At 49.3% G+C, this 27,500-nt stretch overlaps 5 protein-coding genes and 1 non-coding gene across 10 annotated transcripts in view; all 6 read left to right on the top strand.

Annotated features, from left to right (window-relative positions):
* Positions 1-4,167, top strand: part of LOC126571327 (serine-aspartate repeat-containing protein I-like) — a 4,277-nt gene extending 110 nt beyond the window's left edge. Inside the window, exons 1-3 of the mRNA XM_050229743.1 lie at positions 1-201; positions 1,274-2,474; positions 2,587-4,167. The exon at positions 1-201 is cut by the window's left edge and continues 110 nt beyond it. Of these exons, the coding sequence (XP_050085700.1) occupies positions 151-201; positions 1,274-2,474; positions 2,587-2,657 (1,323 nt within the window). The 5' untranslated portion in view covers positions 1-150 and the 3' untranslated portion in view covers positions 2,658-4,167. The remainder of the gene's footprint in view (positions 202-1,273; positions 2,475-2,586) is intronic.
* A 314-nt stretch (positions 4,168-4,481) lies between these two features.
* On the top strand, positions 4,482-4,553 carry Trnaq-cug (transfer RNA glutamine (anticodon CUG)). The gene has a single exon. It is a non-coding gene; the product is annotated as a tRNA-Gln (tRNA).
* Positions 4,554-14,900: 10,347 nt separating this feature from the next.
* On the top strand, positions 14,901-15,714 carry LOC126581763 (WAS/WASL-interacting protein family member 1-like). Its single transcript, XM_050245642.1, has 2 exons — positions 14,901-14,997; positions 15,117-15,714. Exons 1-2 carry the CDS (start codon positions 14,971-14,973, stop codon positions 15,585-15,587), a joined length of 498 nt encoding a protein of 165 aa, XP_050101599.1. The 5' UTR covers positions 14,901-14,970; the 3' UTR covers positions 15,588-15,714.
* A 1,442-nt stretch (positions 15,715-17,156) lies between these two features.
* Positions 17,157-18,898, top strand: LOC126581722 (loricrin-like). The gene is made up of 2 exons (XM_050245574.1): positions 17,157-17,237; positions 17,470-18,898. Exons 1-2 carry the CDS (start codon positions 17,220-17,222, stop codon positions 18,109-18,111), a joined length of 660 nt encoding a protein of 219 aa, XP_050101531.1. The 5' UTR covers positions 17,157-17,219; the 3' UTR covers positions 18,112-18,898.
* A 2,881-nt stretch (positions 18,899-21,779) lies between these two features.
* On the top strand, positions 21,780-24,812 carry LOC126570866 (uncharacterized). Of its 4 annotated transcripts, none has more exons than XM_050228924.1 (3): positions 21,780-21,940; positions 23,335-23,665; positions 23,754-24,812. In XM_050228924.1, exons 2-3 carry the CDS (start codon positions 23,338-23,340, stop codon positions 24,230-24,232), a joined length of 807 nt encoding a protein of 268 aa, XP_050084881.1. In that variant the 5' UTR covers positions 21,780-21,940; positions 23,335-23,337; the 3' UTR covers positions 24,233-24,812. The 4 variants fall into 4 exon arrangements, with proteins under 4 accessions (XP_050084881.1, XP_050084882.1, XP_050084880.1 ...); XM_050228925.1 differs by having other exon boundaries at positions 23,332-23,665; positions 23,757-24,812; XM_050228923.1 differs by having other exon boundaries at positions 23,332-23,665.
* Positions 24,813-25,720: 908 nt separating this feature from the next.
* On the top strand, positions 25,721-27,162 carry LOC126570867 (chromosomal protein D1-like). Of its 2 annotated transcripts, none has more exons than XM_050228928.1 (3): positions 25,721-25,837; positions 26,157-26,232; positions 26,350-27,162. In XM_050228928.1, the coding sequence occupies exons 2-3, from the start codon at positions 26,170-26,172 to the stop codon at positions 26,710-26,712; spliced, it is 426 nt and encodes a 141-aa protein (XP_050084885.1). In that variant the 5' UTR covers positions 25,721-25,837; positions 26,157-26,169; the 3' UTR covers positions 26,713-27,162. The 2 variants fall into 2 exon arrangements, with proteins under 2 accessions (XP_050084885.1, XP_050084886.1); XM_050228929.1 differs by having other exon boundaries at positions 25,725-25,837; positions 26,147-26,232.
* The last annotated feature ends 338 nt before the right edge of the window (positions 27,163-27,500 follow it).

Raw genomic sequence — 27,500 nt, 5'->3', positions numbered from 1 at the left:
CGTTTTCCCGCGAACTGTTCGGCGACAGACAAAGCGAATCCGTGCAAAGTCAATATCCGGCGTTTTCGGTTCCTCTCTTTGGCCAGTCGGACGGACGAAGAACGTGTCGGTACATGCTCGTGCGTTTGTTGTGGAAGCGAGCAGCAGAAAATGGATTCTAGCGCGAAGCCGATCGAGGGAGTTTCAGGCCCCGGAACACCGGTAAGTGGACGGCGGAGCTTGGGACGCTGCGGTAGCGCTACGGGCGGGTGCTGCGGTAACGAGTGCGTAACATGGCCAAAGTGCATTCCCACGCAAGTGACGGCGGTGGTAGCGTGAAGTTTGCCATTTTTTTCCTCCCTCGGTGCTTATTATGCTTAAGTCAATTATGACGAAAACCAAACATCGCTCCGTCTTGCGGGTAACCGAGTTGAGCTGATAATTAGCGAGGAACCGACCGATGGTTCAATGGCCTCTGTCAAGTCGTAGTCGGGGCAGAATAATGCCATTACGAGGTCAATGATAATTTAATCCCTTCTTCGATGATTTATGCTCCAAACCCCAGAATACCCGTACACGCAACGATCCATCTCAAGCGAGTGAGAAGCGCAGTGAGATGAATATGAGCAAGGCCATCTCACTCTACGGTCTGTTCGCGGAAATTAGTTTGAGCGCGTATTTTTTAAAAGTCGCACCGTTACCGAGCGTATTGTGGCCATTTATGATCGACCAAAACTTTCGAAGTAGCCTTTGATTCTTTGTGCGGGGGTAGATTGCATGCTTGGAGCTGTGTTACCAAAGTTACGCGTTTGATCGCCGATAGCTATTGGGGCGGGAAAACGGGTGTGGTATGAATCAAGGCCGCGCCAGATGTGGCGTGCTTTACCACCATTGTGCCCACGTGTGGCGCAACTACGTGTGCTTGTGGGAGAGAGGCTAAACTGAGAACGATATCAAGTGTACATAGAGCTGTCTGTTAAACCCCCCACCCTGCATTAGGCAGCCCATGGCGTTCTGATAAAACATAATCTGTAAATGCGTATCAACTTTCAACTGCTGGCTAGGCCATGGTTGGCCGCTCGGCATTGTTGGGAGCTGTCGCTGCGTGAAGATGTGAAACAAGAAACACAACAGATCACTTGTTCAGCTTTCAGGAATGCGTACTCTTTACACGAGCGGCCAATTTACGTGTGGCGTGCTCGCTCGCCAGAGTAAAGTTTCCGGCTCGAATTGGGTTGGGAGGGGAGAAGAGCCGAGACGCACTAATCCTAAGGTCATCCATTTCCCGTTCTAGACGAAGCGCACACCGAAGCGGAAGGCGGATGCATTCCAGAAGGAAAGTGAGGAGTTACTGAAAACGCTCGGTGTTAGCGCGGAGGATCTAGAAGATGGGCGTCGTCGGACGAGATCGAGCGCTCGTGGTGTCACAGCAACACCACCGACCACGCCGGCAACACCGCCTGCTAAGCGCGCTCGAGGCACAACCGCAACCGCGTCAAAGGTATCGCCAACATCATCATCATCAGCGGCGGACTCACAGAAAGCCACCAGCAAATCTACACCCAAGAAGCGAGGTGGTCAAGTAACCGAGCCAAAAAAGATCAGTCTTCAAGTCGAGGAACAGTCGAAGGAAAACAAAAAACCTGCGAAATCAAAGGAACCATCCGTTGAAAAGATGGAAACTGATGCTGCTCCTCCTGCGACTGCGGCAAACACTGCCAGCGAAGTATCCAGTGAAGCAAAGGAAGAAGCGCCCGTGGTCAAAGATACAGACACCCCGAAGCCCAGCGAGGAGAGCCAGAATAAGGAAGAAGTTTCCTCGTCCAAGGAAACGGCGGATGATGTCGAAAAAGCTGTTGCTGACGACGTGTCGGAGACGAAGCCATCTTCCGAATCGTCTTTAGCAAGCAAAGCCGAGGAGGAGAAGGTATCGAGCGAAGTAGAAGCGGTAGTGGCAAAGGATGATGATGGTGAGACTAAAAAGCCGTCTGTTGAGGAACCGACGCTGAAAGAACCGGCTTCAGAAGCGATGGAAGTAGACTCACAGAAGAGTACGGCAGAGGTTCCAGCAACCGTGGAGGAACAGCCCGCTACTGTTGCTGACTCGACTGAGAAAGCATCGGACAACGTGGATGCAACCGTTGCAGCGGATGAAAAGGAGACACCGGTAGTCCCGGATGCCCCAACTGAAGTGGTGGCTAACGGCGAGGTAGCGGCTCCGATCATCTCCGAAGCAGCACCAGCGGAAGTACCAGCCGAAAAAGAAGTAAAGGAGACAATCCAAGCTAGCGCTGTTACCGAAGTGTCCGCAAAGAACGACGAAGAAACCGTTGTGAAGCCGAAGGATGCTGCTCCCGAAGTTGATGCAGTGGCTATCAAAAGTTCAATCGTCGAATCGGATAAATCTTTGGCTAAAGTAGAGGAAACCGTCACGAGCAATAGTGTTGACTGCGATCGCAAGGAAGACAGCGCTGTGGAGAAGATCAATTCAATTGGTAAGTGAGAATCAACCTACTGTTGATGAGCTTTTGATCGAATCTGTATTATCAGAGCGGCACTACGACGATTTTTTTAATCTTCCCTCTGGTGTTTTTGTTATTTACACAGCCGAACCGAAGATTGTTTCGACGGAATCAGCGACAGCAGTGGCGGAGGCAGCACCGGCAGCGGCCCCTTAAAGCAAGCCAGATTCGTTCACCGGTTACCAGTTGTTGTTCCGCTTCATTTTCTTATGGTTAGTTGCCGAGTTTAGTTATCGTGAGAGGGCACCAAAAAGCTACTCTGCGCGAATTCGTAGAGGCCACAGTAGTAGTGACGGCGCAGGGTAGTTCTCAAGTGCATATTCGAAAGATTTCTCCAAAGTGCCGATAGTATATAAGATCTGTTTTTCTTCTCCTTTACTTCAAAGAACCGCTGTAAAGGTTTTCTATAAATTTTACATTGGACAAAAGGGGAAAGTCGCCATATTGTGACACGAAGATGATTCGTGATCGGCAACAGTGGACAAACTTACCTTTTATATGAAGTTTACTTTCGATCCCTTCTGCCGCGTTTTTTTCCCTATTCGGACCAAACTTAACTAAACTATACGAGCTATATTTGAACTAGACACGCTGAACACTTGAAATTTAGTACAGCAAAATTTGATGCGTGCACTGCACTGCTTTCTTTTGAATTGAGACCAAGTGTTGATGAACCGGAAATAAAGAATAGAGAGACCAATCAGAAACCGCTCAAACGCTTCACAATAATGCGGTCGGCGCGTTTTTGCGAAAGACAAATCAATTGAACGGGCTACAGGTAGCGTTTATAAGTTTCCTTTTTTTGTTTTACTTTTCATATACTTCAATAAGCAGCAACAAGCACAATCAAAAAAATATATACTACGAAACGGAAATGTAGAAAGAATCAGAGAGCGACATGTTTCATTCGTCGGAGCGGCTGTACTGAACAGCACAATAGAACAGTTATTTTACGGCCATGATTAGTGTTTAGTGTTTCGCCTATTAAGCATATTCGCTGCCAGCGATACGGACAGGGTAGTACGGTTAGTGAACACTACGGAATAGAGGCACATTTGTCGACCTATCGGCACAGAAACACAAGCACAAGGAAACGCAATTTACTAAAGTGAAATGATGGAGCAATGAATTTAAACCTTTAGCATCAAGAATGTTTTCTTGTCTTATGTAAGCGTCAACGTGAGTCACAGTACACGTACACATCAGATAATTGTAGCCTCTAATCGGGAGTGGCCGCTAGATGTTAGTGGAGTTAAGATTGCATCGCCTAAAAGCATGGCGGTTGCTGAAATGGAATAGAAGAAAAAAAACGATATCGGCACTGCAAAATGTACAAATCTGGCCATCGATCTTTTTGAAACTGTTTACCTGTGAGTCTATATACAAGGAAGTGTGTTTGTGTGTTAGATCTGTGACTAAGGGGTGAATGTAGAACTTTTTCAACTGGATAGTGCTTTAACAATAAACATTACAAACGACCACCGTGGATTTGCTGCGAGTACTACAGGCAAACGGTTGAGAGGAGCGCGTGGTGCAGATGAGCAAGAACGTTTTTACCTGATAACTTGTCGGCATAGAATTTACTATGACTAGTGTAGCTGTAATTCTTCATATTGATTATTTACGTTGTACGAAAAATAAAGAGAACTACAACTCGTTTTTGGGACATACATGAATATTAAGCTGTTTCAACAGAAATGAAATCTATCCTTACCTATGACCAACGGAAATGAGACCATGGTGATCTAATATTTATGGTGTAGTTATTAAAGGAAACATTTTACCTAGAGGTCATATGCTGTTAAGCCCACACAAAACTGTTGTCCCTCAGCCAAAAATCAATCCCATTTTTGTGAAAAAGTGGGGTTGTTTTCTCATTGAAGTGAAAGAAAGCTCAGCCCCCTGAATTACCCATGAAGTTATGCTCCTCGTTTTGCCCCATACAGCATAGGTTGAGGTCTAAATACCTCATGATTCATCGGTTCCATGGTGTAACGGTTAGCACTCAGGACTCTGAATCCTGCGATCCGAGTTCAAATCTCGGTGGAACCTCGCCCACAAAACATCTTTTTTATGCTTCCTTCCGGAAAAATAAGACCACAATGGGAGAGCCAGATGAGAAGAAAAGGACGTTTAGTTATTTTTAGTATATTGGTTGAACGAATATACAGAACTGTTGGATTGATATAAGCATAGCAATTGTATGAAGATTTCTAAATCGTAGAAAGAAAGCAGATTCCTCGTAACAAGTGGAGAGTTTTGTTTAAGTTTTTGGTTAAATTACAATTTGAATTTGTATAAATGGTGGTTAGAGTTCGTGTAGTAGAACCCAGCGAATTGTATATGTATGAAAAATTGAGACAGATAACGCACAGTATGCGCAAGAAAGCGACCTTTTGCTATCTTTCCCCACTGCTGGAGATCACACAGCGGTCAGCGTAACGGTCACGTGACCCCACTACTAATGCTCCATAGAGTCGAGCCCAAGCCCGATTCTTGTTCGGAAAACTATTTCCCAATGCACCACCACCCTTTTTGTCATTTTTCTCTTCTCTCGCTGCGCCAGAGTTTGACGGGAGGACGAGGATATAGCGCCGCCTATTCATTATCCATTAGACGGGCCGTTAAGTTGTACAACTTAGCAGTCCGCTCACCCTCGATGGTTTATGCCATCCGGGCATCCACCGCAAACGATGGTTGCCATGGTCCCCTCCCTCACCCGAACGCCCGGCTGGTGTGAACGGGAGCACACATTTGCATTACCTAATAGCGCTTAACGATGGCCATTAACATGGTCCGGCATCCATAATACCTTCAATTTCCGAAACCGTCAACCGCATGTCACCGGCACCTGGCCCGAATCTGCGTAGAGGTGCAGTGGCGTCAATCTCAAAAATTGTATCAATTTATCGGTTCAAAAGGTTGCGCGTCGTTTCATCGCTTTCGCACCACGCTTGCTGGGCTTTCGGTGAGGAAAGGAAAGTGGCAGTGGCCGCACGGTCCAAATGTCGGAGTTCAACCTGGGGAGGGGTCACCAACAAATGCGATCTTCTGAACTGGTTTGGCGTGCGTGCTCTTAAAATGAGCAGAAAAAGAATGGCCCGCATCCATCCATCGTACTGGACCGGATCGACCGACGTGTTTGGCCGTGGCGCCCGGGACAAGGGTGACTTTATTGTTTTATGCTGCTGCTGCTGGTGCGCTTTTTTGTTTCATGACCTATGCCAAACTGGGATACGTACCGGGTGTGAAATGGCACGGACCCACCGTGCATCGCAGCGCAAAACTTGCTCGGCCCTCCCGTGGCTTTCTCGTGGTTCGCGTTGGTTAAGCGCAAAAAGAAAATCAAACAGCATTTCCCGCGCCCTCGGGGCAGAAGGAAAAGAAAGAAGACGGCCTTTTGACGGCCTCGGTTTGGGCCTGCGGTGTAGTAGTGGGTTCGGTACTGGCAAGTGGGAGAATCGGCCGGTGGTCGGCGGCCCCGAAAGCTCTGCCTTGGTTGAAGGGGGCGGTGGAGGCGAGTCATCGTGATGCAATCGTAAATTATCATCATCCCGTACGTCCGTTCCGAGTGCGAGTGCAGCAGCCGAGAAGGATGTGACGGTTAGTGGGCAAGCAAGCAGACCGGCAGCCAGATAGGCAGGGAGGCTGGCTTCCTGTACCGTGCCAGCACACAACGACGACGTCGACGTTTGTCGACATTTCACGGCCTACGTGATCGTCGCCCGCCGCCACATCGTGCGTATGTGTGATGTGGGGTGTAAGGATTGCATCACTCGCCGGGAGAAACCGGGAGATTGCAACTCCACATTACGGTGTCCGGCGGGGGCGCGAGAGGGAGGCATCATATGGTAGCTTCTGCCGCTCTTCTTACTTGCGCTTAGCTTACTCCGGGAATGGGGACCGTTTGCGTGGAGCGTGTTTCTGTGGATTGTTTTTATGTTTTCCTTTTATCGTCCCTTTCACCAAATAGGGGGTTCACCACATTCAACCTTCCACCAGCCCAGAGGACCATTTTGAAGGTTAGGATCGCCATCGAGATTGCGGATCGAGCCGATCGAAGCGAACGGTGATGGAGTGGAAGTAGAGGTTAAAGGTTAAATTGAATACACCTGCCTGGCTCGAATGCTGCTCCCCCCCTGCCAAAACGCACCACCTCGTAATATCTTTTTTGATTGGCCAAACAGCAGCTTTCTCGTCGTCCGGCGGCGACATGGTTCGGGAAGGGAAAGGTGTCCCGAGCGCGTTTAATTGTTTGCATCGTGATAGCATCATCGCGCGCTCAGTCATGTGATCCCGCCACACCGTCGACCACAAAACTAAGCTTCAGTTTAGAAAGCTCTTCAAAAGACAAAACCAATCTTCCAACCAATGGTGGACAGAAATGGTCAATCGCTGGACGCAGAGAGAGAAAGAGAGGGTAGAATGATGATGCGATGGTCTGCGCTTTTCTGTGCGAATCTTTTGCCTAACCCCACGCGGAACTCAAGACGACCAGACGTGGTGGCCGACTATTGAATTGCACTCTTAGATAATCCGCGATAATACCATGCATTACCATGATGCAGCAGCAGCACGGTGCACCTCTAATGGCCGTCCGGAGTGGACGAACAATCGCCAAGCAGCCAGCACCAGCAACAGTAAACGGACCAACCTTCCAATTACTCCAGCGTCCGGTATTGCATTCCTTTCCAGCGTGACTGAGGTAACGGCCACAGAAGCTACCACAGTGCTCGTTTGGTAAACAGTGGACACCGGCGGAAAACTGGGATTTTCCCATAATGAGGCTCACGAACCAAGCGTGGGTAGTGGCCGGCAACAAAAAGGCAGCCCACAATTTGGCCGGCATCGCCTCAACCTCAATAAACCTCTGACCGGCCGACCGTTTGATTATGCTGGGACCGCGGCAATGGACCACGGATGAGCTGCTAGAATGGGCCAGAGTGAAAGAGTGTAACAGAAAATCAAATTAGTTTCCCTGCCGGATAATGGAAATTATCGCTCACCTTAAGAAGACAGGGTCTACCATTTTTCCTTAATCCGTTGAGATGAGCAAAGTCCCGAGAGAGAGAGAGAGCGAGAAATCGGGGCACCGGGTTGTTTTACCGCCGGTTAATCATTATGATGAGTGCAGCTATTGCTGCTGCCTGTGGGTGCATTCACTGGAGCTTTTCCCATTGCATAAGCCACCGGAGAGTAAGACCAGGCGATCTGCGAGAGAACTCACAGATTAAAACGCTTTTTCATGCTTCTTCATCCGATATGGCCACGACCGACCGCCGAGGGGGTGCAATGGTTCATCAGATGGTCGCCCAGAAGCTGCGCCTGGAAAAGCTAAAATGCATTAGGTGATGGCATTTCGTGCAGCGAGCCGTAGCAATGGATTGAGATGCACCGAGAGACAATACCGAGAAACGGTGCAGCGCGTCATGTGGAAGTTGCTTTCACTGTCTTCCAACTGGATGATGGATGACGAAGGATTGAATCTGATTGTCGCTCGTCACCAACAGCACTTCGCAGCGCAATAAAGCGGAAGCCATTTGTAGCCATGGTGTTTGAATGCATTTGGCTACTTCAAGTATTTGGCTTTTCTCTCCTCCTCCTCCCAGTGGACTACGGTTACACAAATTGGAAGGATTTCCTTATTCCTGGTTGAATTCCTGGGATTACTATCCAATAAATCACTCTCTTGGTTTTCCGTTACCGCCTTACTACTGTACTGTTCTCTTTAAATAACAAAAAATCATTAAACAAAGATATATTTGAGATTACCGTTGTTCGCACCGGACACGCAGATTCCACTAACTGATGCACGGATGTTGCCTTTCGACGTCTAACAAATCGCTAGGGTTGCTTAGAATGGTTTAGAGTATTTCAATCGTTGATTTCCATTTTACTTTTTTAATTTCTACATCATGGTGTGCCATGGTCATCACGATGCTGCAGAGACACAACGAAATCCCTCTAGTCAACGGTATGGTTCGCATGGTTCTGATAAATGATTATCCGTCCGTGTAGAACCCCTTGCGCTCGAATGTAGTTACATAACGCAGCGCGGTTCCCTCGCCGCAAAAGGGATTCAGAAGCCGAGAACTCGTACCGTAACCGTACGGCGAACGAGCACCGACAACATGTGAGATGCACTGTTTGCATAATGTATTTCAAGTCACGAGTGATAGGTACCGCACCACACCACCGTTCGTAAGGATGCAACGGATTGCGGTGTTCGGTGAAGAATGCTCAAGTTCCAGTAGCGCATTATGTCCACCCGGTCGCGGGTTGGGGAACTCCGACCCCACCGACGGGGGCTCGGTTGTTGGCGTTCAGTTGTGAAAGTTCATCTCCTTCAAAAGCAGAAGATGGCTGCGCGTAAGCTTACGGCTTACGGTGTCGTGGCTCCTCGTGGTCAGCACTAATGAGAGGCTCTCGTGGTGGTGAAGTTGCTTTCGCGCCACCCGAGATGCTGCCGTTGATGCCCATGTGTCATCAATCATCATCCGGCGGCGATACCCCGGGGGGGGGGGGGGGGGGACCCGGGTGGACTCTACAATACATCTAATGATCCGTGTCACTTAATGTGGTCAAATGTCTACTGGCTGGCTGGCTGGCTGGCTGGCTGGCTTCTGTTTACCGACTCGTCATAATCGCGTTTAGTGGCACAAGAGAGCGTTCGCGAAGAGGAATCCACTTGAAAAAAGGAGGTAACGGAGAGAAAATGAACGTTCGAGTTCGAGTTGGCCAACGTGCGCTGTAATGATGATGCCCTGTGCCGATGTTGGTTGCTTGACAACGGTGGTTCCCCTGCTCCGCTCCCGTTGTCCTCCCGTTGTCACCACCTGTCATTGAGGACCGGCCAGCCAAGTTGGTCAAGGTCGTTCGATCGAAAGGAGCCTACCAATCTGCCGGTGACGCTGACTATGGTGAAGAAGCGCACATACGTGGTGCCCCTTTACTGTACCTCTCGGATGGATGCGTGTTATCGCTGGAAGAATCGCCCTTTCACTCTCTTCTTTTCTCCCTTGTCTCGTCCTCAGTGCCACTCTCGGGCAAGTGATTGGATGGTAATTAAGAAGCCAATTTTAGGAAACGATGAGCGCAAAAGAGCGCCTCTCTCAAGATGCTATCGGGGCACTGCAGTCAAGATTCGCGAAGATCACACCGAGGTCACGTCACGGCGGTAAAGAGAGGGATGCGCCATGTATTATCCACCACCGTTTATCCTTATCCCATTCTCACCCTCACCCCGAATACTCACTCCTCGACGACGACGCTTTTCCATCGATTCGATCGATCGGTGTCTCCCCTTCGATCCGGCCTTCATGATTAATGGTTTGGTGATGCTTTTTGGCGAATGACCAAAACCGTTGAACATGCTGTGTGGTTACGTTCGCACTTGGTACCACTCCATAATTGAATCAATTACACTATCATCCCACGTAATAGTGATCGGCAGCCGTTATGCTGAATGCTGCCACGTGCACCCCGAAGGTGAATGTTGTTTTCTATGCTGAACACATGAAGGCATCCCGGTTTGGGAGGGGAAGGATTGGAAATAAATGTGATCGTGATCGACGCTCGATGGTTTTCTTTTTCTTATCACCAAAGCAATTGCTGCGTGAATTGCGTTGAACAATATCTGGCAATCCTTTGGGCAATTCACGTCGTGAGTCCCATCGGCACCGGCACAATGGTCTTGGAGTCTTGGAACGAACAGATCAGATCATAAGCAAACCATCATCAGCAGCGATTGTTGTTGCAAACAGTGGGTCCCGTACTGTGCCACTTCCGCTAAAATGATGGTAAAAGATGAACGCTCTCCGATCCCTTTTTGGGAAGGGTGTAGTAGAAAAGAGAGAGAGACACATTCAAAAGTAAAACAGACAACGGTTGGGCTAACTTATTGCCCAACTTGGCTGGCCTGTTGTATGTGGAGCAACGCGCGATGGTGGAACGATGTTCGCCGACAGCAATTCTCACGCCTGCCACAACACCTGCCCAAAAACCGGCGCGCTCAACGATCGGATCTCGATTTGGTGGAGCAATTTCGTACCTGATAGGCATACGGGGCTCAACATTAGCGGACTGCCCGCGCCCCCCCGGGGGGTGGTAGTCTATTTTTCCAATGCCAAACCCATCAGGGGAGCGGGAATGGCTCGTGAATGGGTGGACTATTTATTCACGAACCTAACCCAAGCACCGAAGAGGTAGTATCTGACAGAAAAAAAAGTGGAACAATGTGGAACACAGCATGGGGGCGCGTGTACGCGGATCCGAACATCATCGTGTGCCAACAACATCGCATCTGCAATCTGTCGTCGTGGCCGTTGGACCACGATGGGAATGGAAATGCAAATTCAACTTAACTAGCGCGTGCTGGACACTGTACTGGGGGCGAAACTATCAGCGAACGCTTCGACTCGGTGCTACACGATGCGCGCGATTGGTGCATTACGAAACGTAAGAATCGTCCACGATCCGGTGGTGGTTGTCCGTGGTGTTGTCTACCATCACAACAACAACAACAACTCAGGAAGCTCACACACGAGATGTAGGAATGCACTTTAGGCGATCGTCTCTCACCACATTTCCGTGCGATTCGAACGTTGTCGTCTACGAATGGTGATGGTGCTGGTGTGTTTTGTAGTGGTACGCCAATCCGGGACCGGGCATGGAAGTTGAATAACTGCTGCTGCTTGTGCTGCTGCAGTGATGGTTCGGATGGCGCCGTATTATCGCATCAACTGATGCGAGCTAATCCATAAGTTTCCAAACACGATTGCCCTTCCAATTCCCCGTGGCCACTAGCCGGCACACGGATGAGGCCTTTTCTGCCTACGCTGGTCATCGTACCGAGTATTGGATGATGAGCCTAATTGCTTCGCCGCTTACATTGTACAGAGCGCAGTGCAGTACGAAGTGCCAGAGGACGCTGGGGTCCCCGGGTACGCTGGGGTCATTTCGAATTGTTTGCTGTTCGTTCGCTCGATCGCTCGATTCCATCCGGCGACGTCCTTCATGGAAAATTTGTTTCTTTTTTTGTCTTACGGAGCAGGAAACGGTAGGGTAATGTTTCGATATCATCACTTTTGGGGAGGGGGATAATGGATACCTTGGATTTGTTGAATGGTTCACGCACACACAAAAACCAAGCACGAACATTCCTTGGCACAATGTAACGATCTTGTTTTTAACCTTCAATACATGCGATACTGTACAAAGAGACGCACCGGAGCGACGTATAGCTGGATTAAGTATGCAACTCCATGCACTAACCCACTAAAGTGGATTGATTACATCTGCAAACACAATCGCCAATGAAAATTAACTATTTTCCTCACCCATCATCGCCCCGTTAGGGGCTGATCGCTATCTTGCACCGTTTGCTGCGGTTCGGTTTCCCTCTCGCAAAACGCCGCTCCATGCTCTGTGCGCAATTTCAAAAGACTCCGCAGCGCAGCAAGCGACGAACCTCGCCCTCCTGCTACGGTTGCTATAGGGAATGTGTTTCATGGTCGCTGCTGCTTCAATTCACCAAAAAGGGGTTTCTGCTTTGTGTTTTTTTGGATACATTTGGCAAGGATTGAGTGTCAGCAAAGTGTCCGATCGTATGGCATCTCGTCTGGCCTTTACAAACGTAAGCGAACCGCATTGGATCGAACATTGAAAATCAATCTATTTAACTGGACACTCTGGTCAACTATGTTGTGGATTTCCTCGGGAGAACTGACCACACACATGCACAGGTCCACAGCTGGCTAATTGTTCCTGCACACAGTCAGCGCTCCGTGGCCTTAGGCTCAATCTATCAATCGAAAACCATTTTACCACAAACCTGCCAGTGGCCGGTGGTAATGAAGATTATGCTGTTCGTCAAGAAGAAGTTCGAAGAAGAAGAAGAGAAGGGGAATGATGAGCGTGGATGGACGTCACTCTCAAGGTGCTGAGGGCCACATGCAAACGATCTCGATCCTCATTACACGAAACCGTGAACCGGGGTTGCTTTTTTTTTAACGTTCGCACCAATCCAATCCCCGGGGGCCGCCACGGATCACATAAACTGTTCAGAGCTGAACTGTAGTGTGGTTCGGTTCGGAATGGGGGGAGGGCTTCTCCTTCCGCTTCGTTTCCACTTCCGGAGGCTACCGGAGGCTGGTGGTGGTGATGATGGTGGTTACGGCTACCGAAACTCGGGAAGTAGTGCCAAACAAGACAAATACATTAAAGAAAGAAAAAAAAACCACAATCTGGATGCATGATTCGGCTTCACGAGTTTTGCCTTGAGGCCAAATTGCTTGTTGTTTGCCGCTCCGGTACATCGTCTCTTACCGTAGGTTTTTCTCTTCCATCCCCCTCGGCGCAGACCGATGGAAGGTAATGAACTCCAATATGCTGCTGACATAATTTTGCCAATTTTAAGTCCGAGTTTTTTGTCTCAATTCTCTCGGACTCGTCTGTTTGACATTGTTTTTTTTCTTCCATTACGTTGCCCTGTTGGCGGCACATGATCTGCGAAGTGGGTCCCATTGTTGAATCCAGAGCACAGTAGCCTGTTTTAAGCGGCGGTTATGCAGTGAGCTGACCCTCTCGCAACATTTTTCCATCATTATACACCGGGCGAGAGGAAATTAAATAAACCTTGTTTTTGTTTACAATTACCAAATAAACAATGTACTTGACATCCACCATCGTCGCAGTATGCAAGCACAAGCCGCTAGCATCTTCAACACACGATGCGCACGCTGCTTTTCTAATTGAGACGAAATGCCCTACAGCATCTTTAACGACCGCATGACAGGTGGCGGCTCCAGCAGGCTCCTTTATGGCGGTGCCGGATACTAAACTCATCTGCACACTCGCGTCTCCCGTCGAAAGGGTGGAGGGGGGAATTCACTCTTCTTAATTATTGCCTCTGTGTCTAATGCTAGCTCGAAACGAAACTGCAAACCACGAGAGTGGCTTGGCTTTCCATAACCATGGCAACCGAGATCGAGATAAATCTAGGCGCGCTAGCGGTATCCATGCACGCGTGTCAAGCGTCTTGCCACTTGCAGGCACACCCAAAACAATCAATCCACTGAAAGGGGAGCCGAAGCCCTTAGCACCGCGGACGAAAGTAGCGGAAACGAGATTGAGAGATTTTAGGGGTGCCGCCACACTTGGTGTGCATATATGCATCCTCCTTCTCCTCCTCCTCGTATCTGATCCACCACCGGATGACGTTTTTTGGGAAACAATTGCGCCGGAAACCATTTCCGGATCCTCGGCTCGCTGAACGCGACGCCAAGCACGTTACGTCAAAGCATGCTGGTGGAGCTCGTTACGCGGATCTTGCGCCAGTTGATTCAAAGTACTCGGTTCGAGATGGTGCGGGATCGTTTTGCCACTTTTACGCTACTCGACAGCCAGCCAGGGTAACTGATCTGAAGCATCGCTCCAACCATCACCGGGAGATCACCGGCTACTGATCTCCGCTGCGTCGTTGCCATGGATACGCCGATTCGTGTCAAACCGAGCATCCGTCATCCAAACGCTCCATTAGAATGGCCCGCACGATCCCCTCCAGCACGGAGCAATTTGGCCAACATTTTACGAGGCCCCAGCCACGGCACGTCTCGTCCGAGGGCAACGAGATCACGTCTGCCATCCAGTCGCTTCGCTAATTTGATGAGCTTTTGCGTATGACCCACGAAGAGCACACCAGAGGGCAACAAAAAAAAACCCAAAAAAAAAAAGAACAACAAGCCCTCCCCCTGATCATCTCTCACGATCGCATCCGATGGTTGGTCCGTTTTAGAAGCCCTGGGAAGAGGAGAAGGAGGAAACTAGTGGTTCGCACGTGCTTCGGTGAACATCGGAAAACAATCAACGAGCAGATTAATACGTCTGTGTCCCGTTTCGTTAGCCCCCTGTTTGTCACCTGTTGACCATGTATGGATCGGTAAACGGTTCCCGAGCGGCATCACGCGCGCTCATCTTCTTCAACGCGAGCGGGTTTTGTTGCGAATCGGAATAGAACCTCTCTCTCTCTCTCTACCCTCCCCATCGCCGGGCGTACGCGTCCATCGCGGCACCCCACAATTATGATGGCCAAATACCCTCTGGTACCCCCGAAGTTCTTGGCCGGCAGGGGACGCGGGGACGAACGCGAAGTGGCGGCGGTACTGCTGCTGCCACCAATTAAGCGCTCGACTCGTGCGATAATCGGCGGGACGATCGCGCGCCGGCCTGTGCGCGCTTTAGCGTCGTCTATTCTTCTCCAAAAGTAGCCACTACGTCTACGTGCAATACCCGGGCCGATGCGTCGGCCTTAGGTCCGGTGTGATCTATGGACAGACTCAAGGACAGTTTCGCATTTCGGACCACTATAAATCGCTAGGAACAATCGTCCAGCAGGCACATTCTGTCGAGTGGCGTTCGATTGTGAGGTAGTAGCCCAGTAGAACCAACCGTGATCTGTGCGAAAAGGAAGATGCGCGTATTTGGAGTTGCAGTTGCGGTAAGTAGCCAGATGGATCCATACGAGACGTTTTGGACGGCGTTCTAGTGGTGGTTTTGAGGAGTGTGATGAGTGTGCTGAGCGTATAAATATACCTTGTGCCCGTGTGTACCTTGCAGTGTGTGGCGTTGATCGGTGCCTCGGTGCTAGCGGAAGCACCACTGCCCGGTGGTTTCCCCGGTGGAAACGGTAACGGCGGATATGGTGGTGGCGGCAACGGTCACAGCAACTTCGGTGGCGGAAATGGCGGTGGATTCGGCGGCAATGGTGGTGGTGGTGGTGGCGTACTGTTACAGAAACCGGTGGGCCAGCAGACGTCCGAGGGTTTGATGGTTGATCAGCAGCTGCTGGAACAGGTCAAGATGGTGCTGCTGCAGCACGAACAGGAATCGGCCTCACAGAACGGTGGCTCCAACTCGGGCCCCAGCACCTCGTACGGTCCGCCGCGTGGTGGTATGGAGCGGATCGTGGGCCTGATGCTGGAGCAACCCGTCCAGAGCATTCCACTTGCCGAGTACTGGCAGGGCGATCAGCAGCCACCGAGCAACAGCTACGGACCACCGAGTGGGTCCTACGGTGTACCGCAATAGACTCCAATAGACCTTGAACCGCGTAGTGAATGAACAGAGGATCGCAGCACCCAATCGCGTAGAAAATCTAGAAAGAAAGAAAAAATGCAGAGGGGAAAAAAATCGAAAAAATAAATAGAAAATTTGTCACCGTTAACCAAACGCCGTTCCGGGTATTTGTGCTTCCCTCTCAAATTCACCATTACCACCAGCAACCAGGTGTTTAGGGGCAAACACACAAGTGACCATTAATTGGCGATCGGTTATGGAGATCGTACCGGACCGATTCCAAGCCAGGAAAGTGTCGAACATCCGAAAAGAAACACACGCAACGTATTGATGGTCGCTCCGGTGGGTAGAGCCCTGATAGATCGAAACCCGTTTAGAGTGGAGAAGATCGAAGGAACGGCCGCGAGGATCATGGGATGATGTGCGCGCACTCACTTGTCACTAAGCCGAAGGCAACATTCACTTTTCAGGCAAGCTACAGCTGACTGGCCCAAGTGAAGTGATGCACAGGCACCGTCGGCCTGTCCAACTTCCACCCCAAACCATCTCCGTCTGCGTATCATCTCCAGCGGAACCTCCAACAGCAGCAGCAGCAAAGGGTCATCAGCGCCGTCAGCGAATCCTCGGAAGAAAAATCGCGATAAGCGAAGAGCGATCGCGAGCTGGCGTACGCTTCAGCCAAAACCAATGCCCTCGCAAGTGGGGTGCATTGATGGGGCGGGAGGGCCGCTGTGATGCTTCAACTGGGGGTTGAGCCTATCGTGGCCGTAGCACCGGGGTAGGGGATGTGAAAAAGAGCCAGCCAGCACTGCAGCAGCATCTTCCACACCGAAAGGAGCGAGAGTAGAGGGGACTTCAGATCGATCATTGTACACTAGGAGCATAGAGAGCGAGAGAGAAAGATGGGGAGCAATAAAAAAGAAAAGAATGTCGAAAAGTCTGCACGGCCCAGCGTGATCTGAAGATGTTGCTTACAACAACAACAACACCAACAACAACAAGCGCCCAGCGAGTAACGTGCAACCCACTCGGCGATCCGCAACGATCGTCGATCGCACCTGAAGTGTGACAGAGAAAGAGCAAGAGAGTGAGAAACAGGGAAAGAGTGGGGGAAGAAAGCTTGGATGCAGAGGGGCGTGTGGGAATCCGTTGGACGAGCAATGAAAGTGAATCCCACCGAAATGGCAGCGACGATCGTCGCGATCGCGATCGCAGCGACGGCGCCGGCAGCAAAACAGAAGAAGATAAAGAAGAAAAAAAACGAAATACGCGAACCAACCCCCCCGGGGTCTTCGGCACTCTCCCAGGTCCAGAGGTATAGGTACTCCACGCAATGGAACCGTATTTTCGGTTGCCATGGAGCCCACTCCCTCCCTCCAGAAGCGTCCGAAGCGGACCAACCGACGGAGAAGAAGAAGAAGCTGAAGCTGGGAACGGTGTCGTCCGGCGTCACGGAGTAGTAGTAGACGCAGGCGTTGCCTTCGTCGTCGTGGCCGAGGCCGAGGAGTGGAGCGGTGCCTGTTGAGCGTGGTATAAAGAGTGCCAGCCGGCCCAGTGGAAACCACACTCGGTCACAACACTCGTCTCAGCAAACATCTAAATTTTAGTCCCTCCCGTGTTTTTTTTTCTATTATCTTAAGTACCATGAACAGCTTTGCCGTGGTAAGTAATCCTGGCTACCAGTGCTAGTGTCGCTATCCGGTGTGTGCTTTTGTGTGTTCCTAGCGGCTCGTTCCCGTGCCGATCGGTTCCAACTGAAACACTGATCCTTTTGTAGAGGAGAATTGTTGGTGATTTGAATCGTTTAGAATACGTTCGGAGCTAGTACTTGCGCACGGAGGACATGTCGACGATCATTCCGTTCTATAACTGCACCTCTACTCTCTGTCCTCAGTTTTTGGCGTTCGCCTTGGCAGCCGTTGCCGTTGCCGAACCACCATCAGGATACAACTACAACCGTCCATCCTCGGGAGGACACGGTGGTAGCAGCGGAGGTGGTTACAGCCACGGTGGTGGTGGTGGCGGCGGTGGCTACTCAAGCGGCGGCTACTCGAGCGGCGGTGGCGGCGGATATGCCGTCAGCGGTGGATCCTTCTCCAGCTCGGGCTCGTTCAGCAGCGGCGGTGGTGGCGGATACCAGGCCGTTCCGGCCGGAGTCCAAACCTCCGAGGGACTGAACGTCGATCCGCAGCTGCTGAACGAAATCCGCCAGATTCTGCTGCGCGAAGAGAGCCAATCGTCATCGTCGTCCGGTGGTGGCTATCCATCGGCTCCGTCCAGCAGCTACGGTGCCCCATCCGGCTCGTACGGACCACCATCGTCGACCTATGGGGTCCCATCGGGTGGCTACTCGTCGCGCGTCGTCGGCATCGATCTGGAGGGTGTGAAGCAGGCCATCCAGGTCGCTCAGTTCCTGCAGACGTCGTCCGCCTCGATCCCGTCCGGTTCGTACGGTGCTCCGTCCGTTCCGTCCGGTTCGTACGGTGCCCCATCCCGTCCCCAGATCCCGTCGGGCTCGTACGGTGCTCCCTACTAAGTTGCGCAATCCAGCCCCGGAATGCCAACAAGCACGTACATAGTAGAGATCATTAGCAGAGCGAAGAAGAGAGAAGAGCCCCGAAGAGCGATGAAACGAACGATCTTGGAAACTGGACCGGAACTAGACAACGCCCTTGCCCGCCAACCGCCACTCCCCCAAAAACCCGCGCAAATGCATGTGAAGAATGGAAAAAAACATGGAAAAAAACACGCAGCAAACACCATCAACGCTCCACACACCCCCATAAACTGCGAGCGAGGAGTGTCCACATACACCTGCGGCGGGTGCCAGCTAAGATTGGGACAGCTAATAGGCACCGACCGGACACCGCACCTCCTGGGACATCGATCCACGTGATCGTGGAGGGACAGGTGTATGTGTGACCGTGCGTAGTCCGTGCGCTTGCTGCACCGCTGTGCCGCTGCCCAAGGATCCATCCTTGCGCTACGCGTCACTTCGGACCTGCGAGAGCAAAATGGTGGTCCCCTGAGAACCCCCCTTAAAAAAACAACAACATCACGATCGTTGCCAAGCGCCACTATACCGTGCGCCCTATTACCGTGGACCACCAGTTTGTCTCTTGCCGGAGCAATCCGAAGCGGAAGCGGTAGCAACAGAAGGATCACGCAGCCGCGGTTACCGTGGTTGCGGCTACACTACTATCCAGCCCACGGCCACTGCACGTGTGATCAGAGATCGTTAGACCGTCTCCTATTCTCCCTCCTGTTTTTCCGTGTAAATATCTCTCTCTCCTTTATCCTAGTTTTCATTTGTTGTAGGCATAGCTGCGCGTTTGTCCACACCCCCGCAAACGCGCAGCGCAACCGTAACCGAGAAAAAATCTAAAAAAATAAAAAAAATCGAAAAATTTGTCACCGTTAAACACGCGTTTGGTTTTGCCGTTTCTTTATGTGCCGCAGGTGATCGTGGTGGGATCGCGGTTGACGTTGAGTGGATCTCCGAAAGTGCAGCTTCTGTCTTAAGCTGTTGAGTCGTCTTTAGCTACATGCGACCTTCAAGAAATGGGCGGTATTTGGATTTGCTTTGCTTTAATGTTGATGATGATGATGTAGATGGTGATGATTAATCCTTACCCTGCGCCGATCCATGACAGCATGATGCGTCCAACTGTGGCCAGCCATTCAAATACCCTTTCACTTGGACGGTATCACGATACATGCCCAGGATTGCTTCAGAGAGTTATTCAACCTGACACATTTTTTCTTTCTCGTAACAAAACACTCGACGAATCCCACCGATTCGCGCGCTTGTCAGGCCGATCATCGCTCCTCAGCCATGTACAAAATTAGGTTATCTGTACTTGCTGCCCGGACACGCCACGCCATTACCCATTTCTCACGCTGCAGAACGAAGAAAAACTGTTCCACATAAAAGAGTAACAAAGTGTTGGATCGGCCGTCGACGATAAAGGTACAACAATTGCAGTGCGGTAGACGAATTGTTGCACGTTACGCGCCCTACGGTCCCGATAATTTCTTCATTTATCGTTGTCGGCTACCGGTGTGTGGTTTGAGAGACGAAGAAATTTCAAATCAAACGAATCACATTCGACCTGACGAAACGACGACCGGCAATACAACACGGTTCCACTTCCCGTGACTATTTGAAATCGGGGGAAAAAAGTCGTTGATGACCTATGGTGGCAGGGGATGGCGTAATACTTTAATCTTCTCGTCGCTCGGTAAAGGAAGGGCCTTTTGATGATGGGCACCTAGACGGTTTCTATAACCGGGAACGTTCACAAACTATTTATGTAAGAAATATCCTCCTGCTCGTTGATTGCGTTTGGAGTATAAGGTGTGCGCATGCTACAGCAATTCCACTCACTCACGACGGAGTAAATAGAAATGCGGCGGCGGTTTTCAAATTAAAGTCATTTACTTGCGTCGTCGTGAATTATGAAAACAAACGGATTATCTGCTAGCAAATCTTCAGCAAATTCAGTGTTTCGCTGCGTGGTACAGTATCGTTGAATTGAGCGTATCCCACGATATGCATGAAGCTGCCCTGTGCCGTTTTTTTGCGTTGCTCAGGGTCGAAGGGTGGGAAAGAAAAATGGAACGACGACGTCGAGCGCCAGCATCTTCGTGACTTTGTGGACAAATGAAAGCGATATGCAACGCGGTGACTGCACTCGCTAGCCGCCGTGCAGAGAAAATCACGATTTCGCAAAGGTTGTGGCGCATCTGCAAAAACAAACGGAAAAGGTCGTCACCAATTCCGCTACTCTATCTCTCTAACTGAATACCGGAATAGTGACAGTCCCTGCCGGTTAGTGCATGCGGGTATTACTTTCTTTTCTGCATTTTCCACCTCTCGCTTAATCAAGCTTAGTAACGAGCGGAGATTTGCGAAAAAGAATCATAAATCTGCAATTGAATGTTGAGCATTTTGAAAAAAAAAACACTTCCAACAATCTTCTAATCTTTTAGAAACAAATAAAGCCGCCCCTCACCAATCTGTTACATCCGGTGGTCCGTTAGCGATCAAGCGATCGCCAAAGAGTGGAAAAGTCAACCTCGATGGCACCATCCTTTGATTTATGTGGCATCAACAAGCTTCGAAGCGATTAGTGGTCATTTGCACTCCTTCCTACTGTTCGTGCCATAGCCTTCTTTTCGCTTGCGTTGCTTAGCGAATATTTAAATTTTGATAACCACTTTCCCCATGCTTGATCATTCGTGTGAAGTGTGGTATCGATCATCATTCATACATACCGGCTACTGTTGGAGTCCAAGGGCTTCAACGTCCTCGGATGAGGCTGACACAGTGTTAATCAAGATGTTGCGATTAACGTGATAGGACGTAATCATCACCTAACGGGACGGCACGCTTTGTATTTTGTAATTTGTTCATAAATATGGATGACCCTTGAGTAAAGGACTGAGTTTGTCTGCTCAGGGACCCATCGGCATCCAATCAGCTAAGCTTCCTTTATTGTGGGACTCATTTTACTTTGATTGTTGCATATCATTGTAGTATTTATCGTAAATCTTGTAAAAATCGATTTAAAATGAATAACAACAGCGTACAGTAGGATTTCATTAAGTGATTGAGTATGAGAAGTGTATAACAGCTACCAAAAATTAAGTGAAACCAGAAGTTTGGTAAGTGTAAAAGTTCAGCTAGAGATCGAAATAGGATATCATTGTCCGTTGTATTCTGATCGATGGATAAAAAACAACACGGAACCTTGAGGATGTTCAGGATCAATGTGCTAGACGCCTAATCAGGCCCGGACGACACCGAAACGGATGTAATGTGCGGGATTGTGTGAAACCCGTCACACAGCAAGCGGCCATCTACAGTACGTAAAATCAAAGTAAACTTTTGAGACAGTTATGGTTTAGTCAGGTGGAAATTTCGCCGTTTTTAAGAGGATTCCAAACAATTTCGCGGGATCCGTAACATACCGATACCAAAATTGGTCCTCAGTCATCTAAAAACGCCGTAAACTCTTCTCGATTATTCTACAATCGATTCAAAAGAATGCTTGCTGAGCGGGTAGCCTCACTGCGGCGCGCTTGGAACGCGAGGGGCTCACCGCTGTCCGTCTATGGTCGGTCGGCTAAAGGTCGGACAACGGCTGCCAACTCGACCATTTTTCCAGTATGTGTGTATGTGTGTATGACGGTTGCCCGGTATAAACAAGCCTCACACGTTTTTCGCCGAAAACGCGCTTGATTTGTGCGCTCGCTTGCGCTGTGTTTCGTCTTTCGTTATCTGTTGCCCGAAATTGTGCCGCGCGCGGGAGATAAGTGCCGCCAAGCTATCGAATTTTCCCGAATCGTGCTTTTACCACATAGTAAGTAATCCTGCTGGCCACCAATTTTACGCCCTCGTTCCGCGTCCGGGTGTGGCTTGGCTTTTGGGAGGGTTTTTGTGAAGAAGTTGTGCGCGGCAGGCGGCCCCGCGGCCTGCTTCCCGGCCATTTTCCCAATCTTCGCCGTCGTCTTCTTGTTCATTTCGTTTTTTTTTGCACGGTTCACGGTTTGGCTTCTGGAGCGTCCTTTCGGGAGGGCTCCTTTGGCAGTGAATAAATTTGTGACGCTCCTCACTAAATAAGGACCTGCGGGTTTGCTCGCGGAATATCGCGCTGCATTGCTATTCCGGAAATATACAGAAATCATCTAAACCGCTCACAGCCAAATCGTTCTATTCGCCGCGAATCCTACCGCTTGTTCTATTCGCAGCTAAAAAGTAAGGTCGCCGTTGAAAAGTAACGTTGAAAGGGATCCCTCCCGGCAGTTAATTTTTTTTTCTGGGCGCAATCAGGAAAAAATAATTTCGTGGCATTTACATTGAGAGGCCATCCCAGGCGTCTCCATATTGTGAAGGAGCGTTGGGGATATGTTTATTGTGTCAACAATTTTATTTCTCAATATTTTACAGTACCGAACTGAGAATATCGCTAATTTGGCTTGGTGGCAACATGTTCCACACATTTTTGCATTTTCAGGAATTTTCCTGTCCAAACCAGCATCTTTTTTCTCGGACAGGAGTAATCCTGAATCGGTACATCGGTCCGTTCGGCTTGGATACATTTTGTAGAGTTTTTTTTTGGTGTTGCTCGTCACATAAAAATTACAAAAAAATTAATTGAAAAATCCAAGCAGCTATTTATTGAATTTTCATGCGCTCAGCAAATTCGGAGATGACGTAGTTGTCCTTTAATTTTTGTGTGTAGAAACATGCAAACTACGGGCAACGTTCTGGCTGGGGACGAATAATGGGATCAGGCCAGCTCTCTCGGCATGTGAAGGAATTTTCTGTTTAGGCAGGCGAGTAGCGCCTGGTGGCCATGTTGTTTTAATAGCCTGTCGGGGGCCAGTCTATTAAACTGTTGCAAAATGTCAATATTTCTAGCACTTAACACGCCAGCCAAACGTTAAATAATTTTATTGAAGAATTTTCAACCATCCAAAAATTACGTACCAGGCGGTACTGTACGTATTAGAACACAAACACCACGTCGACATAAGTTTGATTTTCATTGGTTTTTTTTTGTAGAAAAATATAATTGGGATTGGCTTGCTATGTTTCGGGAGGGAAACTACCTGTATATAGCAATAAGGGAATTTAATGTAAATTAAGCTCAGTAGTTGATTTTTGGGGAAATTATAAATCAAATACTAAGGTGACCCGATATTGCAGTTAGCCGCGTAAACGAATTTCTTTATTTTTTTCTCCTTTTAGTAGACAATGTCGAAATTTGTTGAGCAAAAAATTTGCATCAAATTTTGTTTGCGAAATGAAATTTCTGCTGCTGATACGCTGAGAATGGTGCAGAATGCCTTTGGCAAGGACGCAATGTCGAAAAACAGTGTTTACGAGTGGTACGACGACTGCCTCGAGGAGCTTCGGGAAACGGAAGAAAGTCCTGGCCGACCATCAACGTCCGACGAAGCTCACCGCGAAATTAATGATATGGAAAATCATCGATTGTCAACAAACGCCTCTGCTGATGGTTTTGGTTCCCCCGAAGACATGTTAAAGGACGCTTCGGGCGTGAATTTATTGCAAAATAGTTGTAATACTACTTTTTTTTATAATTTTATTATTCCAGCAGTAATGCAGTTTGTGATACAGCTTTTTTCTGTTTTCGATTCCACTTGCAGCAGCACTCAGCCCAATGACTGAAGAAACTGTACCGGTGAAGAGACCGCGCGGCCGTCCGAAGAAATCGATCAGCACCCCAGCATCTGCTGGGAAACCGGCTGTTGCCGCTAACACACCTCAAACACCAGCGGGTGAAGGAGCTGGCAAACGTGCGGCCCGCGAATCGGCTACACCGAAAAAGGCACGGTCGGATCCGTCACCATCCACCGCTTCGGAGGAAGAAGACGTCGGTTCGGGTGAAGATGACGAAAGCAGCAACTACAGCTTCAACAAAACGGTGACCGTAGCCGTGCCGGCGAAGAAGCGTGCCGCCCCACCGTCGGAAGCGGCTGATGGAACACCGACACCGGTTAAGCGAGGCCGCGGTAGGCCCCCCAAGCACGACAAAAAGAAAGCAGCTGGTGCCGCCACTCCCAGTAGCGGAACCGACTCTGCAAAAAAGCGTGGCCGTGGACGCCCACGAAAGCATCCGTTGTAGAATTTAAGAATCCGTTCATTTTAGTAGAGGAATTTGTATTTTCTATGGAACTAACTAACAAACAGAGACGCGTGCACACAGATGGACTTTCCTGGCGAGATAGGAATGGAAAGGGGGAGTAGCAGCTAGACGAAGGAAGTTACGTGAATGGAGGAGCCTCTTTGAAGGCTTCGAAAGCAGCGGAGCACAAGTATATGTTGGAATGGATGGTCGTTGCGAGATGATCGTTCTGCCACCGTCTCTCTTTGATCGAAACAAAAAGAGTCGCCATAATAGTTGGCAACAATCGAAGATCGCCACAACGCCGCGCGATATACACTTAGTTAGTAAGAGGCGCGACAATGGTGGTTAGTGTTGCAGCCAGGTTCATTCTTTTTCTCGTTTGCGTTCGCCATCGATACTGCAGCAGCATACGCGCAAACGTATGACAACATCTGGTACGCAATTTGGTTTATTTTTTTGTTTACATCCTATAGATAATATTGCGAATGGTAGGAAACTAGAGTACAGAGAAAACGAGAGAAATATGCCATTCACTAAATAAAGGTGTGAATAACAAACTCTGTATCGAAAAAAGCAATCAGCTTTTGTGTCTGCGTTGATCAATCATGGCCCAGTAACAAAACAAAACGTTTCATAAAAGGAAGGGTACTTGGATTGAAATTGTGATCCCCTGATACTATTCCCTCTTTCTCTCTCTCTCTCTCTCTCTCTCTCTCTCTCTCACGCGCGCGTTATTAGTAGCGAGAGGCGGATCAGTAACAGTTTCAAATAACATTACATTTTTCCATTTCAGCTAGTACTTAGACATCTACCCGTACGATTGAATCCTTTTGCGGGCGATAGAAGAGAAACATAACCCTGCCTCCCTGTAACCAGCATTCTGGTGCACGCATACAGAGAAATGGTCCGAAAAGTTCTCCAGTCAAGCTGGATCCTTTTTACGGCGAGTCCTTTCCACACCCTTAAGGCCGGAATACACGAAGCGTAAACTCTCGTATAAACTCAGAATGTAATGCCAAAAAGTTTACATTTGCCGTTTACACGATGTAAAAGAGATTATAGGTCCACGGAGCATAAATCCTAGCGTAAACGCTGTTTGCAAGCGATTTGCCCCACTACATTTCCTGTTCGTGGTTTGCATTAATAGTGAGTGATCATTACTAGCGTTTTTAATCTTTTTCTTCGGAAAAAAGATCCTATTTTTCTTACAAAAGTCGATAAAAGTTCAGTGTAATTCGGATTACACGTCTCAACCCGGTCATGTAAACATGTTCAAGTATAAATTAATTTTATATTTACGCTTGAGTTTACGCTTCATGTATCGCCGGCTTTACACATAATCATCTCACGCGGGGGATGGGGGATGATAATGCCGTACCCACACACAACAATCGTGCGTTGGCGTTCGACGCGATGTATGTATTGTGTGCGTGCATCAATCGACGTTCGTGTACGAACGCCACGGAACGGAAACGCACTTGACCGCGGGAACGCGCGCGCTTCCGGAGTAAGTTTTCCTGTCGAAGGTGAAGTGGGTGGTGCGCGTTGTCTATCAAATTCTCGAAGGCTTGAGCTCTAGTTCTAGACGTTTAAAAAGAAGAGGTAAGATGTGTTCTTGATGGTAACTGTTGTTGCTGAGTTAGTGGATGGTATTGCTTAAAAAATACACGCGTTTGTTCACCGTTTGGTAACGTGAAAGCGAAAGCTAATCGTGAGAGATGTCCCAGCGCCCACCCACCGCCCCCATTCAATGGGCAAGGAATACATCCACACTCACGCGCACACGTGAGGATGTGTTAGTGCGAATGAGCAGGATATCATTTTTGTGTGTTCGATTTATCTGCGTGCCCATCATTGTTTGTTCCAAATTTGAAGATCAATATAGTTGACTCTAATCGCGGGCTGTGGAAGTTCTTTTCAGGAAGCCGGGAAACATGTCGGACGTGGAAACCCAAGAACCCAAGAAGGGACGCGGACGTCCTGCGGCCGTGGAAAGAGTGAGTATGAATGTGTTTGTGGTACGTTTGTCCGTAGTGGTGATGATAACACGGTGATTTCCCTTTTTGCTTCTTCAACTCTTCCTGTTTCCTACCCGCGCGGGCCTCACCGAACAGAATAGCGTGGCGCCGAAAAAGCGTGCCCGGGCCCTGTCGCCGAAGGACACGAAGTTGGTGGAGGAAAAGGAGCGCGAGAAGGCAGTGCTTCCGGACGAGGAGGGCGACAGTGGCGAGGAACCCTCTCCGAAGCGTGGCCGGGGCCGACCGAAGGGCGTTGTGAAGAAGGGAGCCAAGGCGGCCAAAAAGGCACCGGCCGCTACCGGGCGAGGACGGGGTCGGGGTAAGAAGAAACCGACCAAGGAATCTTCGGACGAAGAGGACGAAGATGATGACGAGGACGAGGAGGAGGAAGAGGAAGAAGACGATCTGGAGGATAGCGAAGAGAACGAGGAGAACTTTGATAACGAGGAATCGGATTAAGAACACCACGTGGAGCAGGAAGAAGAGACGAAGAAAGAGGTGGTACAAAGGAGGATCGGCGATTGTCACTGCCATTGCCGCGCTGTGTGTGTAATTCAGGATGTTAGATTTCTTTTTATATTTAATACAAACACCCAGAGTTCCCCCCCCCCCCCCCCCAAAGTGTGTCCATTAACCGCATCATCATCCTTATCGTCACACCTCGCTCATCCACAGCCAGTTTCGAATCGCACGATTCGGTGGGGATACCATGGCAACCGTAACCGAGATAGAGAGATCTGAAAGGCGGATTAGCACACAACCATGGAATCCTAATGAAATCGATTAAATAACCGCGAAAGTATTATCCACATGTATGTGTGAGTGTGTGTTTGTGTGCACGCACGCGCATGTGTGGCACGAAAGTTGACTTCCGCCGTTATCTCATCTCAATGTAATGCATTTTGTAAATCGCACCTTATTGTGTTTGGTTGATTTGAATAAACTAATAGTATCTACGTTCTACGTATTAGACCGTCTCGTAGCATTCATTTCCATTAAATACAGTCGCCAGCAGCCGATCGGTTGTGAAATTTTACATTTGCTCTCATTATTCACCTTTCGGTTAACTGTTGGTACCACATTTCAGAGCGACAAATTGGTGCAACTGGTGCATTATCGCGCTTCTGTCCTGTTGGAAGAAAACGGACACACGTGGCGTGTTCTAGATTTGCATTGTTATCTATCGGTGTGGAACGAGCAAATGCTAGCAAAGCCGCGGCTGTGCTGTGGCTTATTGATACCCGAAC

Source organism: Anopheles aquasalis, chromosome 2 (genome assembly GCF_943734665.1).
Source record: "Anopheles aquasalis chromosome 2, idAnoAquaMG_Q_19, whole genome shotgun sequence".
NCBI classification, from domain to species: Eukaryota; Metazoa; Arthropoda; class Insecta; order Diptera; family Culicidae; genus Anopheles; species Anopheles aquasalis.
The sequence above is the reverse complement of the archived record's forward strand: the minus strand, read 5'-3'. Positions and strand labels throughout refer to the sequence as shown.

Excerpts from the sequence above, each read along its gene's own strand:
- LOC126581763 (XM_050245642.1), top strand. The coding sequence starts at position 14,971 with ATGCGCGTATTTGGAGTTGCAGTTGCG. Across the intron at positions 14,998-15,116 it reads TATTTGGAGTTGCAGTTGCG|TGTGTGGCGTTGATCGGTGC; the intron begins GTAAGTAGCCAG and ends TGTACCTTGCAG.
- LOC126570866 (XM_050228924.1), top strand. The coding sequence starts at position 23,338 with ATGTCGAAATTTGTTGAGCAAAAAATTTGCATCAAATTTTGTTTGCGA. Across the intron at positions 23,666-23,753 it reads GAATTTATTGCAAAATAGTT|CAGCACTCAGCCCAATGACT; the intron begins GTAATACTACTT and ends TTCCACTTGCAG.
- LOC126570867 (XM_050228928.1), top strand. The coding sequence starts at position 26,170 with ATGTCGGACGTGGAAACCCAAGAACCCAAGAAGGGACGCGGACGTCCT. Across the intron at positions 26,233-26,349 it reads GTCCTGCGGCCGTGGAAAGA|AATAGCGTGGCGCCGAAAAA; the intron begins GTGAGTATGAAT and ends CTCACCGAACAG.